At 35.6% G+C, this 21,067-nt stretch overlaps 2 protein-coding genes across 3 annotated transcripts in view; one reads left to right on the top strand and one right to left on the bottom strand.

Moving 5' to 3' along the window:
- The window catches only part of LOC136037015 (cullin-4B-like), a 169,415-nt gene that overhangs the window by 80,603 nt on the left and 67,745 nt on the right, over nt 1-21,067 (bottom strand). The gene's annotated exons all lie outside the window — the stretch shown is intronic.
- On the top strand, nt 65-20,770 carry LOC136037016 (zinc finger protein 836-like). Of its 2 annotated transcripts, XM_065719431.1 has the most exons (5): nt 65-1,604; nt 2,906-3,008; nt 8,920-9,117; nt 11,626-11,729; nt 20,468-20,770. In XM_065719431.1, the coding sequence occupies exons 1-5, from the start codon at nt 90-92 to the stop codon at nt 20,750-20,752; spliced, it is 2,205 nt and encodes a 734-aa protein (XP_065575503.1). In that variant the 5' UTR covers nt 65-89; the 3' UTR covers nt 20,753-20,770. The 2 variants fall into 2 exon arrangements, with proteins under 2 accessions (XP_065575503.1, XP_065575504.1); XM_065719432.1 differs by lacking the exon at nt 11,626-11,729.

Here is a 21,067-nt window from a genome sequence, read left to right on the forward strand (position 1 = left end):
CACACTGGAAATAATTCCAAAACATACCAGGCTAAAAATACTTCCCGAAATGTTTCCCAGTCACTCAGTATTCTAGAATCATCACAAAGATGAACCACTTGATATGTCCTCTATGCTCAATTGGACAATATAATGACCCATTTGCATTAAAAAGGAGTATTACTAATGTGCTTATAAAGAAAATCAAGTGCCCAACATGTGGTGATGTGTGTTTAGGATTGCAAGCCTTAGCTACCCATATATCCAGTCATACGTTGGATATAATTCCAGGATGTTTGTCAAAACAAAAAGTTGAGTCAATTAAATATAATTCTAGGAGTGAAAGTAACGAGCTTGTGAAAGATTTTGAAAGACACTGTCAAATTATAGAAAATTTCAAAGCTAGAGAGAAGGAAATCAATCAGGTGGAGATAAAAAATGATCTCGCTTATTCAATACAAGCAGATTATTTAAAAAAGTGTCAATATCTACTACCAATAAACGATGACGAAGATTTTCTAAAATTACAAGCTGAGCTTCATTTCGAAAATGTAGTTGACAAAAATAGACTTAGTGAGTATAGTTCAAAAAACCCACTTTTATTATATACTGAAATTGAAGAAATTGAAGAGTCTCAAAAATACAGTTTACCTACAAGCACTAATGATTTCATGCCACCGCAACAGCCTGACATATCTAAAGTCAGCGAGTTTCCGCATTATGGAGACAAAATTTTGCCCATTAGCTTCAATAATCAAGCAAATCCAGGTCATCCATTGGATAAACCAATGAGTGACTGCTTGGCGAATATTAGCCCCTATCCAAACCAAAGCTTTGAGACCAATCGATTAACCATAGCAAAACCTCAGTCAGAGGGACTAAATAAGATAGTTAACGCACCACAAGACTTCGGAAAACAATTCAAATCAAAGCCTGAAAGGCTGAATAGTAACGGAAACACGATATCAGATCAATTTACTGCATTACATCCTCTACCTTATGGACTACAAACAACAGCCAGTGCATCACAAGGATCAAATTTCTTCGATAACAAATCAAATCATAAAATGTTGATGACTGAACACAACACAACATTTCAAGAAAGGTCAACAAATACTAACTACTCATCATTAGCTGACAGGCATATAAACTTAGATGCTTCACGAGTGCCGATTTCCAAGGGGTTAAGAAATCTTCAAACTCCATTGTCAATAGAAAAACATACTAACTTACAAGGCAGTGACCCAAATTTTCCAGAAAATAAAAACTGCCTTCGATTTTCTACAGTCGAAATACCCGAAAAGGCTTACACGAATCACAAAAGGGACGAAAGCACTACATCAGAACAGAAATGTAATGAATGCAGGGTGAAATTTGAGAATCCAGAAGTACTGTTAATTCATAAAGCTCTGTGTCATACAAAAGGCACCAAATGCAAGATTTGCAAATGGCATTGCAACACCAACGAAGAGCTGCTTGGGCATTTTGAAAGAGAGCACCCAGAAAAGAAACACATTTGTGTCCGATGTGGAAATGCATATAAAACACGTGGCAGTCTCATAGTTCATTTGAAGGTTATTCATCAGGTTAAAGAACACACTTCAAGTGATATATTGTCTTCTAAGGTCAGTATCGACAATACTAATAGTAGTGTATACTAGAAAATCTACAATCAATCAGAGGTGTCAATTTACGAAATTGTAGGTTAAGGATGGGGAGGGGCAGCATTAATTTCTCAAAACCTGGAGTGAGGGTGGGATTTTGTTGATCTCAATTTATTTAAAAGAAAATACTAAAAAATGTGCAATGAACCACATGTGTATATTTCGCAATGAAAATACCACATCAAGGTGTTTTTCAAAATACCTTTTGGAGGCAATTAACGCCCCCACCCCTTGACGGACGATTTAAATTAGCGGAACTTGAAACCACAACCTGCTGTGCACAAGCAGACATTTATTATTTCAAAGGTTTAGAGCTCTTATAATTTCAGGGGTTTTTAAGTCTCCTTGGCTGAAATATTCCTTCTCGTTAAATTGGATATGAACAAAGCATACAAATATAAATTCAGGTAAAAAAAAGGTAAAGGATACGGCATTAGACTTTACAGTCCGTACCAGCGGTGCTGATCTCCGTTTCTTAGCCCTTCAGCCAGGAAGTGCAATGGGGGGTTGGGGGCCAGCCATACTGTGCTTTCGCACACCCTTCCTGTTTACCTTCCCCAGATTTCTCCAGGTACCCATTTAGAGCTGGGTCGACTCTGGCTAAGCTTACAGAGTCACGCCACTGACCCCCGTCCCAAACTGAAGAATTGGGTACACCGGGATTCGAACCCGCGTCCTCTCAGACCAGGGATCCCGAATCCAGCGCACCAACCCATTCGGCCAGACGGCAAATATAAATTAACTATATACTGAACACGTCCAAATAGTAGCTTCACCATTTCGAAAGGACATAGTTAGTGCTTGCTTCCTATTCAATTTCATGAATAACAGTATATTTTGTTTGCATAATAAATGAATAAATCAGCAGAGCTTCGTTTCACTACACTTTCAGCTTCTCAGAACCTTGTACCGATTGGACTCATACTAAAGGTGTTGCGGATTACGATTTATGTTCCGCATACCTTTGTACCCCTTTCCCAACAAACACAAGGGATGCAGGGCCTCATATTTTTCCCTCAGGGGACCTTAAGATTACGAAAGACTTAATATAAAGAATAAAAACTGAGAGGGGGAGAAAGAGGGTCAGGGAAAAATAAGGAAAAAGGGAGAAAGAGAAAAGGTAGAGGGGAAAAGAAAGAGAGGGGAGAAAGGAGTTTAAAGGGCATTCATTGAATGAGCCGTATGGTACATAGACAAGTTTTTTCAAATAACAAAGGCAAAATGACTAAAAATAAATTCAAACCACGTATTTTTTTTTTCAGGACGTAAGATCTCATGGTCAAATTAAGCCTTGGGAGTGTGATAGTTGTCATAAAAAATTTACAACTAAATACTTCTTGAAGAAACATAAAAGACTTCACACAGGTAAGCAATTGCCGGCCATTATAACTGCTATAGCAAAAGGTTAAGAAACTAAACTTAAGCTAAGTTTATGGTTTATAGACTTCCTTTTTAAGTAAAAAGAGAAGTACGGCAAACATTCTTAATCCTTCTCCCTACTTTTCTTACCATACCTTCTCTCCTACATTTTGTGGCCCATTCTCAACAGCATTTTTCAACACAATTTTCTATAAGCTTGGCGTAGTTCCAATAGTATTATATATTATATAGGGCACATAAATCTGGGTCACTTACCCAAATCTAGATATTGGTGGGGTTTCTTTTTAACTGAAGTTTTTTAAAACTTTTTAAAAAAATTCAAAACAGTCCCAGCATCCTTATTTCAGCAAAGTTCAACCAGGACTCTACTAATAAAATAAATTGAACTTCGAACAAATTCCTCCATAGATGGATCCTCCCAAGTAGCCCCCTCCCTATCCAAGAAAAAAATTCCCCTGAAAACGTAAACTTCCCAATAACCATTACTATATGAAACACTGGTCAAAGTTTGTAACTTGTAGCCTCTCCCCCGGGGACTGTGAGGGAGTAAGTCGTCCCCAAAGACATAGTTATTAGTTAAGAAACTAAACTTAGGCTAAGTTTATCGTTTATAGACTTCCTTTTTAAGTAAAAAGAGAAGTACGACAAACATTCTTAATCCTTCTCCATATTTTTCTTACCATACCTTCTCCCCTACATTTTTTGGTCCATTCTCAACACCATTTTTCAACACAATTTTCTATAAGCTTGGCGTAGTTCCAATAGTATTACATATTATATAGGGCACATAAATCTGGGTCACTTACACAAATCTAGATATTGGTGGGGTTAATTTTTAACTGAAATTTTTTTTAAACATTAAAAAAAAAATTCAAAACAGTCCTAGCCTCCTTACTTCAGAAAAGTTCAACCAGGACTCTACTAATAAAATAAATTGAACTTCGAACAAATTCCTCCATGGATGGATCCTCCCAAGTAACCCCCTCCTATCAACCCCCTCCCTACCCAAGAAAAAATTTCCCCTGAAAACGCACACTTCCCAATATCCATTACTATATGAAACACTGGTCAAAGTTTGTAACTTGTAGCCCCTCCCCCGGGGCAGTGTTGTGCCAAGTACTTCTTTTTTTACTTAAGTACAAGTACCAAGTACTCAGACAAATTTTTACTTAAGTACTAGTATTAAGTACTTCTCTAAAAATATACTTAAGTAATAAGTACTTCTGAAAAAGTACGTCAGTACTTAAGTACTCAAGTACTAATTTTCTATTTACAGTAAATAACACGCAAAACACTTCTTTAATATCTGTTTCCTTTCCAAATAGACAATACAAGCAAGATTCTGACGAGAAATCAACCGCTTTTCAGAAAACCGGCAGTTTTCATGAAAAAAATCAACTGGTTTCACGAAAAATCAAATTTTACTTTAATTTAGATATAAAAAGAAAATAATTTACAAAGAACATTCATTACAGCTTGATCATAAATTAACTTATCCTCTTTCTTAATCCTTTCAACAGCAGAAGCTTTTCAAACGCACCATCTACGAACATGTTTCTTTTTGGAGTAAAAATTCCGCCACATACCGAGAAAAGTCATTCTGCAGGTGCAGACAAAGGAATGATACAGTTGTACTTCCTGAAAACTTTCTTTATCCTTGGGTACACTTTGAGCACAGATAATTCCTTTTGCCTCTCATTCAAATATGACAAAACCTCCACATTCACAGAATTGGTTTCATGGCCATGGTGCCCAGAATTATCAGGAGCAGTTTCTTCATCACTAAGATCAAAGTATTCATCTCCAGACAAAAAGGACTTCTGAAATCTTCGACCTTTTTCGCTTCGTTCACCAAAAGTGCAACTGCTACATCCTTCTGGTTATCCGGAAACCACTTCAATTTGAAGAAAGGATGACTTGTCGTGGCAATAACATAGTCTCTTGCAAGAAGAACTATATCGTCCAGGATTGTGGGGAATCGTTTTTCGAGACCCGCAAGTAGAGGATGTACCAAAGGCTGGCTGACTTTCGCCAAATCTTTCAACTTTTTGAGCTTCCTTTCAAGCGATTTGATTGTAGGATAAATAGTACCAAAGTAGCATTTTTCCTCCCCCCTGAAGAACGTCTAATACCACTGCTACTGGCTCCATAATTTTCATATGTTCTTCAAGAACTTCAACATCACAAGAAGTTAGCCTTGGTTTTTGCAAAGCATCACATACGTCAGCAAGCTTTCCAATTTTGTGACAATCCATCTAACATTTGACACTTTCATACTTCGAGTTGCTCCTGGTTACCATTTTTCTTATAAGCTGCTTGTCATATACCTCTTTCACTGCATCAACAGCTTTTGAACTCTTATTAACGGTATCCCAGAGAGTAATACACTTCGAAAAGGCGGCGTGGTACTGTTTCTTATGTACAATATCACAGTAGGCTTTATCAGCATCAGTGGATGCAGGCAGGTTAAGTGTTTGGCTGACACACCTGGTGTGGAGGAAGTTGGAAATGCTCGCGGTCATCATGAGAATCGAGTATCTCTCCAACGTCTTAAAAAGAGAATGAGCCATTCTGGCCTGCTTCATCTTTATTTTCTTCATCACTGACTTGAACATCTTCATCGAAAACCATAAGATATTCTCTGAATGCCTTACTAAAGTTAGAGGTGTTATCGGTCAAAAACCTTCCAACCTTTTTATTAACTGCAATTTTGTACCTGGTAAATACGCCGTTCAGTTGTTGAACAATTCTGTCATAAGTGTGTGAGCCCTTGAACCGGGAACAAGCAAGGGCATAAGATTTCTATTTCAAATCCTTGTTGAGAAAGTGTGCAGTCATTCCCGAGTAGCTTTTATTGTTGGCAGACCAAATGTCTGTTGTCAACGACATGCAGTTGGTGAGTTCAAAATCACGAACCATACCTTTCTGTACTTCAACAAACTTAGCTTCAATTTGCATAGCTAAATCTTTTCTTCCTAGAACCTTTGCAAAAGGTGCAAGATCTGTTATCAGATTTTTGAATGACGGCTTCTGAAAAGTGTACAGGGGAAGCAGCTCGTCCATAATATAGTCCAGTACTTACAGCAAAGAAATCTCCCTTATTTTTTTAGAAGGTGAGCTATAATCAGGCAGTATTATCTTCATTATCTTTAGCTTCAGACGACCTCGAAAGTGAGCCTACAAGTTCACTAGCCTCTTTCCTACTTGATTTTCTTTTGTTCTTACTGTTCTAGTTCAGCTCAACAAACTTCTGGTAAACAGAAGGATGGGCAAACTCATCTTGAGATGTTTGTGGAAATTCGTTGTTGCATCCATGTGACCCTTCAGAATTTTGTTTGGGCAGTTTTTGCATGTGGCAGATATTGCACCATCCTTCTGAATTTTCCCATTTATCACAAAAAACTTTTCGTTCAATATATATAGTAGTTCCGCCAAGATAGCGTCCTTCTTTGAAATTTCGCACCGAGCCAGAAGCCGGTGTTCTTCTGGCCAGAAGCCGGCTTCATCCACTAATATATAGGCAGTTCAATTCGTCGCATCGTGCTGCATCATGCCGGTATAATTTTTCTGTACCATGAAAAAAGTATTTGAGTACTTAAGTACCCTTAAGTACTTCAAATTTTTACTTAAATATAAGTATTAAGTACTTTAGAAAATTTTTACTTAAGTAGAGTACAAGTACTCAGATTTTTTACTTAAGTAATTACTTAAGTACTTTTACTTAGGTATTTCCTAACACTGCCCCGGGGACTGTGAGGGAGCAAGTCTTCCCCAAAGACATAGTTATTAGGTTTTTCGACTATGCTCAAAAATGGCTATCTCAGAGTTATGACCCGTTGACTCTGGGAAAAATGAGCGTGGGAGGGGGTCTAGGTGCCCTCCAATATTTTTCTTCATTTAAAAAGGGAACTAGAACTTTTAATTTCCGCTAGAATGAGCCCTCTCGCAACATTCTAGGACCACTGGGTGACACGATCACCCCTGGAAAAAACAAAAACAAATAAACACGCACCCGTGATTGGTCTTCTGGGAAAACACGAAATTCCACATTTTCATAAATAGGAACTTGAAAATTCAAGATAGGAACTGAAGATTTTCGTTAAGATTCTATGACTTTTTGGGGGGTTTTCCCCTATTTTCCAAAATAAGGCAAATTTTCTCAGACTCGTAACTTTTGATAGTTAAGACTGAATTTGATGAAACTTATATATTTTAAATCAGCATAAAAATTCGATTCTTTTGATCTATCTATTAGTATCAAAACCTCATTTTAAAAGTTTCGTTTACTATTGACCCGGATCGCTCCTTATTACAGTTAGTTACCACGAACTGTTTGATTTCTACTGCAAGAAATAGCCATCTCAAAATTTCTGTCAGACGCATTTCAAGAAAATATGAGGTGTGTGTGTGTGTGTGTGTGTGTGTGGGGGGGGGTTATCCTGCTTCCGATCACTTTAAATCTTAAAAAAGTTACTAGAACTTCTGATCACTAGTCAAATGAGCCCCCTCTGAAGTTTATACCCCCACCCTTTACACAAAAACTTTATTTGTCCAGGGTTTTTGATTTTACTGCTTTCCAAAACCTTGGCAGAATTATATGAATGTGTGGTTGATTTTCCTTTTTTTAAGGATGCGGTTCAGATTTTATTTCAAATACTCAGAGGCATAAAAAAACTTGTTTTTTTTAATTTAATTAATACTAAAACCACATTTAATTTTGTAAATTTACTCTAAAATGTTTGCACTAAATTACTTCGGATAGTATTTACCGTTTCAGTTTAATTGTTACAATACTAATAATAGCTGCAATAAACAAAAAAGTTTTTTCCAATAAGCTACTTCTAAAAAACATAAAATTGTAAAACATAAAAACATAAAACATAAAAACATAAAAATATAAAACTGTTTTGAAGGCTTTGGCCTCAAAGAATCCTGAAGAATTTCTGACTTCCTCGGTTAATAGATTTTAGCATAGTAATTTAGGCGGAATACAAAATTCCCAATGGGTAGCAATAATATGTCCTCGACATAAGACCGTATTCAGAGGGGCTGACTCCACCCCCCGAAATGTTTGTCCAACTCTTAAAAGCGTAACAAAAATTAATATAAACATATCTTTGATGCGTTTTTGCGAGCCCCCCCTCCCCCGAATAAAATCCTGGATACGACCCTGCCTAGGCATATATTGGCCGCCAAACCTGCCACTGGTTAAGTATTTGGTTATACCACCGTGTCTCTAATTCTGCCTGTGCGCCTTCGGTGTGTATACAATGACATACTGAACTGTTGGATAAGCTTACACATGTCCGGATGTCCACATGTCCGTGGATAAGCTTAGATAAATAAAACAGAAATAGGATGGCTCCTATCTTACCTGCTAAATACTTTGTCTGTAGCAAGAACTCTTAATCCTTACATTGGGAGCAATGGGGGGACACTATGATATCTTGGAGAAATAATGGAGAAAAACTGCCCCCTTAAAACGGTTTATTCCAGTCATCATTTAAAGAGAGCGGGAAACTGTATAAATTATATAACTAATCTACAATGTTAAAATATTAATGCTTTAATTTCTCTGTAAGTAATTACTAATCAGCATTATTTTTTTTTTTGCTTTCGATAATTACTTGGAGTAGAAATCTAGTCTGCTCAGAGTAGGCGTTTGAGTTTTGCAAGGGGAAATCTTGGTACTTGGAGCAGGAGAGTGTAGTTTCAGCTGATGGGACTACTGGGTAGATAATTCTGCTTTCTCTACTCTTTTTGGGCATATAAAGTCACCAAACACTAGATGACAATGGTGATTTTCCTTCTTGATTCTGGCGTCAGTTTTCTTTCCTATAGGTTTCACATATGCTCTGGCAGTTGTTCTTGTTAATAGTAGCCCTTTCTGTTCTAGGAGAAGCGCCTTTTAAGTGCACCCAATGTGAAAGATCATTCACGTTTCAACAATCGTTCCATAAGCATTTACTGTATCATACGAATGAGAAACCACATGTCTGTACACATTGTGGCCGAGCATTTAGAGAGATATCAACGTTACACAATCACGAGAGGATACATACAGGAGAAAAGCCTTTCGCATGCGAGACTTGTGGTATGTATTTTTCATTAATGATCTTTTCACACGCAAACCTTTCGCGAGCCGATGCAAAACATTTTCAGAACAATAACTATTTTGGTTTTGTTTTTAGTAAATGATTCAGATGGTGATATCAGAGAGAAACAGAGTTTACCTGCATCAACTATAAACTATTGCGGCTAAAAACATTTTGTCCTTTCCACTGGTTTAAAATTTCATACAAAAGAACAAATTAGGTTTAGCCTTCTTTTCACTGACTTAAAATTTGACATAGCAACAACAGGTAAAAAGAGCAGGGTTATTAATCATTCCTTTTCTAATATACCCTTAGAAAAAAAACTTTTTTGCTGAAAGAAATGTGCCCATTGACGTCAAGAAAATATACCAATGGAACTGAAGCACACTTTTTAATACAGTAGTATATTAGGTACACATATACACAGTACTATATTACAGTATATACTGTGTATATTACACATATACACAGTAGTATATTATAGGAAAGTATTCACTACTTTTCTCTTTAGAACTACTTTGCTGTGTGTGTTTAACATGTTGCTAGAAAATCTTTTTCACAAATATGTTTTGACTGAAGAGATGTAAACGTACCTACAGTGGTTTGCATTGGGAGCAGTTAAATTTATATTTAATAAATACACTTAGTTCGCTTGTTCTTACCAGTATAACTATAGTGTTTTCACGTACCCCAGTATGGCATCGGCTCACAAATACAGACAAGGAAACCTATTAAAATTTCCAACTGGTTCAAATTCTCCAAAGGTTTTTGTATAAAATATATTTTTTAAAATATTGTGTATTTAGAAAATACGTACTTTCCAAAATACTGATACTTAAGCAGCTTTGAATTTTTTCTCTTTCAGACGAGACTGAAAAACTAGGGCAGAGGAAGGAAGACAGGGCGTTATAGGGCTTTTAAAACTTTCCTTCTAAAACTTGGAGGATACTTATTGACAGGGGGGTGTTCAGTTTACTTCGCTTAGTTTTACAAAACATATTCAAGATATCTCTAAGCATGAAGGGGGAGGAGCTAACCTTAATTTGACAGGAATGAAATGAAATATCACAAAATGGAGGCGATGGCCTTATTTAAAAGCTGTTGTAGGTTGCTGAACTAAACCGTTGCAAATTTCAATCTTTATTTTGATAAACTGGTAATCATTTATAGTAATTTAGAATCTAAGCAGATATTTTAATTCTTGTCAATAGTCCATTGACAGTGTGTTCTATTAAAACATATTCTTTGTTTATTTGTTTATTTACATATTATTTGTTTCTTTATCTGCAGCAATAAAAATTGATTAAAATTCCAATTTTTGCAATCCAGATCTAAAGGTATGAATTCACATTTCAACCTAGCCAAAGAGAAGTTATTTCTTTTGTACAGGCTTGGAACCCGGTGAGAAAAAAAAAATCCCTACATTTTAGTGATTTTTCGGTTGTTTCGATAATCTAGTGATTCAGGTGATAATTTAGTGATTTTTTGTTTAGACAATATAAAAAATCACCAGAAATTATGAAAAATTACTAGGAGTAGCAACCCTGCCAGGGCAATTAAGGAAAAATAATTGAATACAAATTCATCCCTGCCCCAAAATGTACATCTTGTATGATTTGTCAACATTTATAATGACCAAGCACAATGGATAATGGGAATTAATAATTGAGAATATTTTACCTGCTAAGATGAAAGTTTAGATATTACCTTCTATACAAGAGTGACAGAACTGTAAGGCTAGAGTGTTGTTGTTTTTTTTATCAAAGAGAAAATTGGTTCAATGTGAGTCAGTAATTTATTCACATACACATGAAACAACCATCTTTGTAGCATGAAGACGTAATTAAATTTATTATCGATACTTTCAACGGTTAAATTTACCTTAGTCAAAGAGAAAAACAGCACATATCCGGATTATATTTGACAAGAATAAAATTTAAAAAAAAAGAAAAAAAATTGTCATGCAGCATATCTGAGCCAGGGAAGGGGTGACAAATCGCTCTACAGCAACTATTCTGTAAAATATTGTATTCCTCATACACTTTCTAGCAACATACTATTTAGTTATATAAATATAAAATAAATTATTATATTTCGAAACTAATTACTGCATAAGTACCTAGTTTTATCATAGATCTAGACCCCCATTGGATAATTTGATTCAGTCATTTAATACCCTATTTGCTGTTATACGTCTATTTTTTCAGTCAAAACAAAAAGTACAGCAAATTGGAGAAAAGTGCTCTAGGACTTTACTCCCCCAAAAGATATTTGGAAAAGCAAAAAACAAAAATCAGTCGTCGAGACGAGTCATCCTTCGCAAATAAAATGGAAATATAAAGATATACAAACAACGATGAAACTCTTAATTAGGACAGTAAAAAAAAAAAAAAAAACTAAATCTCTCAAAATATATTGATAACCATAAAAATGTTTTTCTTTAGGCATTATTTAAAATATTTAGACAGATTTTAAAATCATACAAAATAAATGCTTCTTTTCAATAGGCAAAAGCTTTCGTCAAAGAGTGTCCTATTTAGTCCACAGACGAATTCACACAGGGGTAATGCCCTATGCTTGTATCACATGTGGGAAGACATTTCGTTATAAGGTAAGAACCAAATTTAATAACAGAATCCACACTAACTACAAAAAAAACAAGAAATAAAATATTGCATGATTAAAACTTCAAATGGGTTCGTTTTAAACGTGGAAAAAATTCTAAAGTAATCGCTGAACAAATCAAATTTGAGGCGCTTGTGGTCATTAGTGGAGGTTTTAAAAACTAGTAATTTCTTACTGGATATCATTTCACTTTCATCAAGTAAGGACATTTCTTTTTAAAATATATAGAATAGTTTATAACGTCGACCAAACACTGGCGATTCAATTTGTGACTAAGCCATGACTTGAAACTAAAACGTGATCCTTTATTTCCGTCATAGATCCAAAGTAATGCATATTTTCAGATCTGCGTGGTTTTTCACATTTGTGGGATCAACATTTCCAAAAACAATCCTACCTATCTTACAGAAAAAAGTAAAAGAAAGAAAGATACCTATATTCTAAAAATGAATTACCAAAACATACACAATCAACTAGACAATTGTTCTTCAAAAATAAAATCCGTCGGTCCTGAAATTTAAGATTAACTAAAGCTTGACTAGTAGCTACTATAGCCACTATATTTACAACTTCCACTGAATGGTGAAAATGCAGAGAGCAGGGCAGATGTATTCGTCCGGGCGGACAGATTAGTTGCTTTAAGGGGGTTACGTCAATTCTATGCTATCCCAAGAAACTTTATATGTTTATTTACGCCGTAGCATAGGATTTGTCCCTCGAGTCACAGCAATTAAGGGGTAAGCTTACAAAGTAAACAACTAATTGGCTTACGTGTCATCTAACCATCTGAGATTTTCCATTTATTTCGAGGCTCATGGGGCAATCTGACTTTAAGAGTTACCTTTGTGAAGCGCCCCTTAAAAAGGGGTCATCACCCTTTTTTTTATTAATAAAATATCACAAGAAAAAGATATCAGCTCAGCAGAATAGCTTAGCCTGATGAAAATTTATCATGTGAGTACTAGTTGAACTGACAGGATTACCAGAATATACAGAAAAAATCCACATACACCAGAAACAGTTAAGAGATCAATTATCTTCTTCTGCTGGAAAGCTTTGTACCATATGTAGAGAGTCACCTATCCAGATATATCTTGATCTCAAGATATGTGACTCTCTACATATGGTACAAAGCTTTCCAGCAGAAGTAGAGATGTTCAAAATTTGGCTTACAAACCTTTTTCATTGGATCTGTCGTTTGACAGAATCAATAAAAGATAGGAAAAAAAAAATATAGATCTCTATAAGAAAGGCTCTTTTGATGATTACTAGACTTAGAGGCAAAATAAGGCTAAAGAACCAAGCTACTTGTGCTACTGCCTTTTGTGGAACTTCTAAAGCCTGTGTCAGTAGATAAACAGATAAAGGAATAATGAAAGGTCGTCAGCAAGTTCGGGATTCATAAGATTTTCCCAAAGGAGGCTATTCAACCGATGGCCTGATTTACAATACAGCTGAACAATTCTAGGGCTGAAGCAAACCTTCAAAACAGACCAACATTATTCTGTGCAACTCGACATCCTGTAGTAATTAACAAAGTGTCATCGGCATTTTCGTTTTACCCAATATGACCTCCAAATTGTAATCATTCTCAAAACCAGACTGTCCTTTCTGACATCATTTTCAAGCAACAGTTAAGTGAGAAAAACAAAAACAAAAACGGAACTTTACCTGGACTACTTCCAAATTCAACAACGAGCAGCCTAATATGCTCACCTAGAATGGAAGCGTGTTCAGAGTTATTGCCGTTTTCTTTTTTAATTGAATTACTCTTCATTTATCTCTTCAGTCACATACATTCCCAGGCCATTACCATTTTGAACAACTGAGTGAATTGAATATATGTTTACAAATTTGTCTAAAATATGTATTCTTTATAGTAACACAATAGCAAAGTTGAAGTTCAGAAGATTGAGCCATGAAAACACGATTGTGTTCCAGTCACATTTAGGAAAACTTAATAAACCCATTTATAGTAGTTTCCACTATTGCTACTACGATTCGTTGTAGCATATAGCCACCCAAAGCAAAAACGGCCAGGATTTTGGGTAGCTTCTTGGGTATGTATACATCAAGGATGGACACTTCTTGAGGGCAAAGACATTGCAACGGGTATGATTTATCCACATTCCCAAGAATTTCCGATCCAGATACGGCTTTATCCTCTGTGCTGTCCCAGTTTCAGATAAAAATAAAGATTAAGAACTCAACGTTTTACATTCGAAAACCCTTATAAAAAGAAGAAGTCGAATTTTTAGTAATAAGAACACTAGTAATTGAAAGTTAACTCAGATTAATAATTATTTTTAGATATTCAAAGCTAGGATTAAAATTTGAATTCAGTTTTCGGGCCTTAAACTCAAGGTTTTGATGTCATAAAAAGGATGAACTCTTGCTTCGCTATGTCGAATTAATTACTTACTAACTTGCAACACCAGTTACTGCAGTTAATAATAGTATGCACACAAATAATAATAGAAGACCTGTGGACCAATAAAAAAAAAATGGTTGAGGCTTAAACTCCTCGAGCCTCAAGGGCCTCGAATTTGGGCCTTAAAGGCGACGTTTTGATGCCATAAAAAGGAGGACTCGGACCTCGCTACATCGAATTAATTGATAAATAACTTGCAACAAGAAAACAATTTTTTTTCAGCCCATTTCAATTTGGATTCAGGTCTTCATACTCTACAGAACATGCAATATTAAAGCTAACCCAGCTTTTGAATGATGCCATGGATAAAGGTCTGCTACCTGCAACAATATTCGTTGACATAAAAAAAGCATTCGACACAATTTCTTATAAAATTATACATTCTAAGCTACATAATTGCGGTGTTAGAGGACAAGCGAGTCTCCTAATTGAATCTTACCTCAAGGATAGAAAACAAATATTGGATGCGAATGGCTATATTTCAGATGATGAAAACCTATCTAATGCTGTGGGGGTTCCTCAGCGGTCCATACTTGGACCACTGTTATTTCTTATCTATGTAAACGATCTCCCTCTAAGCCTAACCTGCCATAGGACTGATATGGATCTCAGTTTACTGTTTGCTGATGATACAGCCAACTCTACCTGTGACATAGATCATCTATCTCTAAAATCAAATCTCGAATTATCACTGAGAAAGATGTTTCACTAGTTCCATTGTAACAAATTGGTTGTCAACACTTCGAAGACTCATTTTATGGTTTTCAAGAACTACTGAGGTACTAACGTTACAAGAGGTTGAAGTCATATTTGGAGGTCGAGTAATAAAAATAATCGAGTGCAAGCAACTCGGTGTCTTGAAGTCATTGTTGACCAGAATTTAAGCTGGAAAGCTCATATCACTAGCCTAAGGCTTAAGTTAGGAAGGAACATAGGAGTAATACATCGCCTTAAATTTGTCCTTCCTTTTTATGCTTTAAAATAAATCTATTTTTCTCTTGTTCATTCGTATATTAATTATTGTTCGATTATTTATTTGAGTAGGTTTCAGTCACTTATTTCTCCTATTGTCAAGGTACAAAATAAAGCAATGAGAATCCTTAAGATGTTATTTTATTCCACTCATCCTGGTAAATCTCCAACTAAGAGTTTTTACAGTTATTTTAATATCATTCCGGTTAGACAAATTTTAGCTTTTCAATATATACTTTTCCGTGTCCGGTATCTAAAAGATCTGCAACCAGATTGTTTTAAATCATTTTATTAGACCCTCCCTCAGTCGGACCATACAATACTCGTTGTCCTTTAAGTAAGCTTCCTTTGCCTTTCATTGTCTCCAAATGGTCTAGATTTTCGCCTAAAAATATTATTACAAATTATTCGAACACATATGAATCTTTTTTTGGATCAGAGTATATCGCTATTAACATTAACAAGAGCTAAGAGCTTATATGGCACTTGTGACGAGGTCAGAAGAGCCAAGAGCTAAGGGCTGACAAGGCATGAGCTCTAGCAAAATTCTAAGAATAAATAGATTGATCTAAACGGAAAATCAGAGGCTTCATGCCGGTCGGGATTTAAAATCAGAGCTCTGAGACATGAGGTCCTTCTAAATATCAAAATTCATTAAAATCCGATCACCCGCTCGTAAGTAAAAAATACCTCATTTTTTCTAATTTTTCCTCTCCCTTCAGCCCCCCAGATGGTCGAATCGGAGAAAACGACTTTATCAAGTCAATTTATGCAGGTCCCTGACACGCCTACCAATTTCCATCGTCCTAGCACAACCAGAAGCAGCAAACTCGCCAAAGCACTGGACCCCCCCCTGACTCGGACTGATCCAGTCCGGTTACGTCAATCACGTATCTTTAACACTTGCTTATTCTACCCACCAAGTTTCATCCCGATCTCTCCACTCTAAGAGTATTCCGATATTTCCGGTTCCCCCCTCCAACCCTCCCAATGTCACCAGATCTGGTCGGGATTTAAAATAAGAGCTCTGAGACATGAGTTCCTTCTAAATACCAATTTCATTAAGATCCGGTCACCCATTCTTAAGTTAAAAATACCTAAATTTCTCTAATTTTTTCCAAATTAACAATCCCCCCAACCCCCCCAAAGACAGTGGATCCGTCCCAATTATGTCAATCACGTATCTAGAACTTGTGCTTATTCTTCCCATCAAGTTTCATCCCGATCTCTCAACTTTAAGTGTTTTCCAAGATTTCCGGTTTCCAAGACTTCCGGTTTCCAAGATTTCTGTTTCCCTCTCCAACCCTCCATGTCCCCGGATCCGATTCGAATTGAAAATGAAGTATCTGAGACATAATATGTTTCTATATATCAAGTTTCATAAAGATCCGATCATCCATTCGTAAGATAAAGATACCTCAATTTTCACGTTTTCCAGAATTTTCGGTTTCCCCTTCCAACTCCCATCAATTTCACCGGATCCAGTCGGGATTTAAAATAAGAGCTCTGGAGCACATGATCCTTCTAAATATCAAATTTCATTAAGATCTGATCACCCGTTCGTAAGTTACAAATACCTCATTTTTTCTAATTTTTCCGAATTACTCCCCCCCCCAACTCTCCCAAAGAGAGCGATCCCGTCCATTTATGTCAGTCACGTATCTTGGACTTATACTTATTCTTCCCACCAAGTTTCATACTGATTTCTCCACTTTAAGCCTTTTCTAAGATTTCCCCCACCCCCAACTCCCCCCAATGACACTAGATCCGGTCGGGATTTAAAATAATCAATCCTTCGTAAGTTAAAAATACCTCATTTTTTCTATTTTTCAGAATTAATCCCCCCCAACTCCCCCAAAGAGAGCGGGTCTATTCTGGTTGTATCAATCACGTATCTAGGACTTGTGCTTATTTTTTCACCAAGTTTCATCCCGATCCCTCCACTCTACGCGCTTTCCAAGATTTTAGGGTTTCCCTCCAACTCTATCCACTGTCACCAGATCCGGTCGGGGTTCTAAAAAAGAGCTCTGAGACACGATATCCTTCCAAATATCAAATTCCATTAAGATCCGATCACCCATTCTTAAGTTAAAAATACCTCCTTTTTTTAAATTTTTCCGAATTAACCGTGCCCCTACTCCCCCCCTCCCCGGATGGTTGAAATGGGGAAACGACTATTTCTAATTTAATCTGGTCTGGTACATGATATGCCTGCCAAATTCCATCGTCCTAGCTTATGTGGAAGTGCTTAAACTAGCTAAACCATGACCGACCGACAGACCGACAGAATTTGCGATTGCTAAATGTCACTTGGTAAATACCAAGTGACATAAAAGAGGGTAGAGCTGCATTTTCGGTCAAGGTTTTGGTCGAGTTTAACTTTAAACTGAAAGTCATCGGGCATTTGCGTGATAATTATTACCGACAGTTTAGAAAAGTCGCAAAAGTGAGGGCACAATTCCACTTTAAATTTGAATATACCCTCATCTATCTAGGACGAATAACTGACCGACTGATATTGGATCACTGATCGCTTATTGGATCGTTAGTACACTGATATTAGAACAGGAATGTTTCGTATACCATGAACTGACCTTATCTTAGAAATCTGTAAATGTATCATCCTTCGATTTATCCAGATTAAAAGTAACATATACGAAACAACCTAATACTCGTATAGTGAAACAACTTACAATTCGCTCCCATACTTTCACATAAAGGAGGGATGAAATTGGGAATTCTTATCCACCAGATTGTCCTAACGATCTCAACACCCACTTTTATAAGTTATGCTTGAATATGTCCTTCTTGTGTTTCAAACTTTTCTCCAAGAAAACCCTACTGATACACTTCCTTAAGAGTCAGACCCCTTTGCGCACATGGAAAGCAACATACTCTTTTTTTTAATTCATATATTTTGAACTTATGCAGCCAAGTTATATCAATTTTTCCTCATTTTATTTGCTTTTTTTTATCTCTAGTGATGATCATTGAATGTTAGACCAAAATTTAAAAGAAAGGCTACACTGGTCATAACAGCCTCTACATTGGTTCGTAAAAAAAACAAAAATTTCTAGTTGCCTTTTTAAGTAACCAAAAAATTGGAGGGCAACTAGGCCTCCTCCCCCAACCTTTTTTCAAAAAATAATTAATATGCAAATTTTGTTTTAATTATTCATCTGCGGAAAGCCAGAATCAAAACATGCATTAATTCAAAAACGTTCAGAAATTAAATAAAAAAATTAAGTTCTTTCGACTGAAAGTATGGAACGACATCAAAACTTACAACGAACAGAAATTACTCCGTATATGAAAAAGGTTGTTCCTTCCTTAACGCCCCGCTCTTTACGCTAAAGTTTTTTTATTGTTTTAAAAAGCAGAGTTTTGAAAAAGAGTTAAACTGGAATTATTACATTTATAGGAATATGATCACTACAAAAAAAGCATCCAAAACTAAAACGGTACAAATTTGTATTTTCTGTTACAGTTCTAAAATACCAATAAATACTGGCTTTTTTATATCGATTTGTCTCTATTCAAGGACTTGAAACCCAATTGCATGGACCCTATTACAAGAACTGTTATGTTTGGACCCAATTATAAGAACTGTAAATAGTTCACTCAAGGAATATAAAAGAATTAAGTTCAAATTTTGTCGTTTTCAATTCATTTTTCTTTCATTTGCTGATGTCCATGGTCCCAAAAAACTAAAATATTGAATGCTTTTGATTATATGGACCACCTCCAAAAACTCCCTTCCCCCCAATAAAAAAAATTATTTGTATACGATTGAAAGACAGCATAATTTTGGCAATATTTTCGATCTAATCAGGGGATTTAGAACAGACATGGCTTCAGACTTGCGTTGTGAACCTGGTTTGATTCAATACCTCAGTTTGAGGAGAAGGGGGAGACTGAATTCACTTATCAGGTTATTAATCAAAAGGGATTGGTGGATCTCACCAAACAAAGGCAAAAATATTAATTATTTGAACTTCTTCTTGATGCCTGAATTTACCTCTTTTGTTAGTCCGAATACATTTTTAAAATTAAAGAATTCTATTTAACCTTGACTTGTATCTAACAAGACGTTGAAATAAACTTTCTTACAAAAGATTGTGAATTTAAAAATAATAATAATAATTTTCAGAAGGATACTGTCTGACACACATCACACATAGTAATTCAATTTTTATTGTTTTGCATGTTTACTACCGTCTTGCTATAAAAACGGTTTAAAATTTTAGATAACTTCATTTTGCAGGTAATAAACCCTTGATAAACAATAACGTTGGGAGCATTTCTCCTCTAAATACGAGGAATTTCCCAGTTTTATCGTCTTATCGCGAGACGATAAGACGTTTAGGTCTGGTTTAATGTTTAGTTCAAATACACGTGTCTCCCAACCTGTAAAACCAGTTGCTAGACGTAAAAAAAAAACTTTATTGTTTACTTTTTTAGAAAAAAAAAAGTCTAGCTGTTCCATTTTCTTTCCTTATGTTACGCCAGCTAGAAATTACAAATTGTCAATGCTTCCTTGACAATTTGACAACTTGACAGCTAGAAATTACAATTGTCATGTTACATTGTCAATTAGCACAATTGTGCTGATTTAGTAAAGAGCAATGTTTCCTCATTAAAGAGTAATCAATTATATAGAAAAGATGGTCTTAGAAAGTTGGAAGAACATTTGTAGTAATTATAAGAAAAAATTCACTCAATTATTGAATTATCCTTGGGCTAAGGCCATTTCTTTTTTCACAAAGTGCAAACAATACCTAATTTTTGATAAAATGTAAAAAGCAAACTATTAAACATTGGTTTTCGTTTTACTCTTGCATCACATCGTTTCTTCTTTTTTTTTTACTCAGTTTCTTCTTTTTACTCAGGGCATCAGACGGGTACACAAGGCTTTATTCCAATGGAGACAACAAATTCAAAAAAAAAAATAGGGAAAAACCGTTAAGGAAAAACTAGTAACAAAAATTAGTTAAAAGTCGCAAAAAACGTCACTTTCAAGGGGAGAGAGTACCTTTCAACGTACTTAAATGAGGTTCAACCTGAAAATTTGGCTCTAAAATCTACTTTCTCATAGTCGACATGGCTAGGCGTTGGCGGATTGACGGGTATAGGGTTTCGGATTTCGAGACTGACGCTCACCGGCCCCATGAATTTTCTGTTCATTAAAAAAACTTTTATATTTTGTTTCAGAAATCTGTGTATTCGCTCAACCTCTTCACACCTCAGCTTTCTTAAATAATTATCTAAACTATATATTTTTTTTATTTTTACTGTAGTTTTTTATTCTTCGAAAATTCCAGGTTAGTTACAAAAGTCATAAGTGTACCTCAGCTTTGCCACCAACTGAACCACTACGACAGCCAACATATGGAATACTTAAGAGGCTTATCGACAAAAATGCAGAGCATGATTTGATGCAAAATAGCGAACGAGTTGTCGATGAAGGTCAGCAAAATGTGTCAAATGATGTTTTTTCATTTGAAGAAATACTCAATGAACCGATTAACTCAAATGTGGACTTATTAGCAATAGCTGTTTCCAGTTTAGAAACCTGCCCAAGTCCAGTTGTATTTTCTTGGTCATAATATAATGTGAAATTGGAAGATATTTTAGAAAACAAACCAGCAATAAACACAGAAGAAAAAAAATGTTTACATGTGGGTCAATTGTCAATTTAACAATCCAATAATTGCGAAATAAAATATCTCGAAACTTGGCAAAGAAGGTTTGCCAAGTTTTAACCATTAGGTTGATAATCTAATGGTTAGATCAAGCCAATGATCTCAAAAATTAATCAGAATTTTATACTTTATTACTTATATATTTGGTTATGGATAATATGCTTCCATGAATTTTAAACAATTATTTACTTTTCATTCTAAAATTTTGTCCATTTGGGG

The sequence above is a fragment of the Artemia franciscana genome, chromosome 16 (assembly GCF_032884065.1).
Source record: "Artemia franciscana chromosome 16, ASM3288406v1, whole genome shotgun sequence".
NCBI classification, from domain to species: domain Eukaryota; kingdom Metazoa; phylum Arthropoda; class Branchiopoda; order Anostraca; family Artemiidae; genus Artemia; species Artemia franciscana.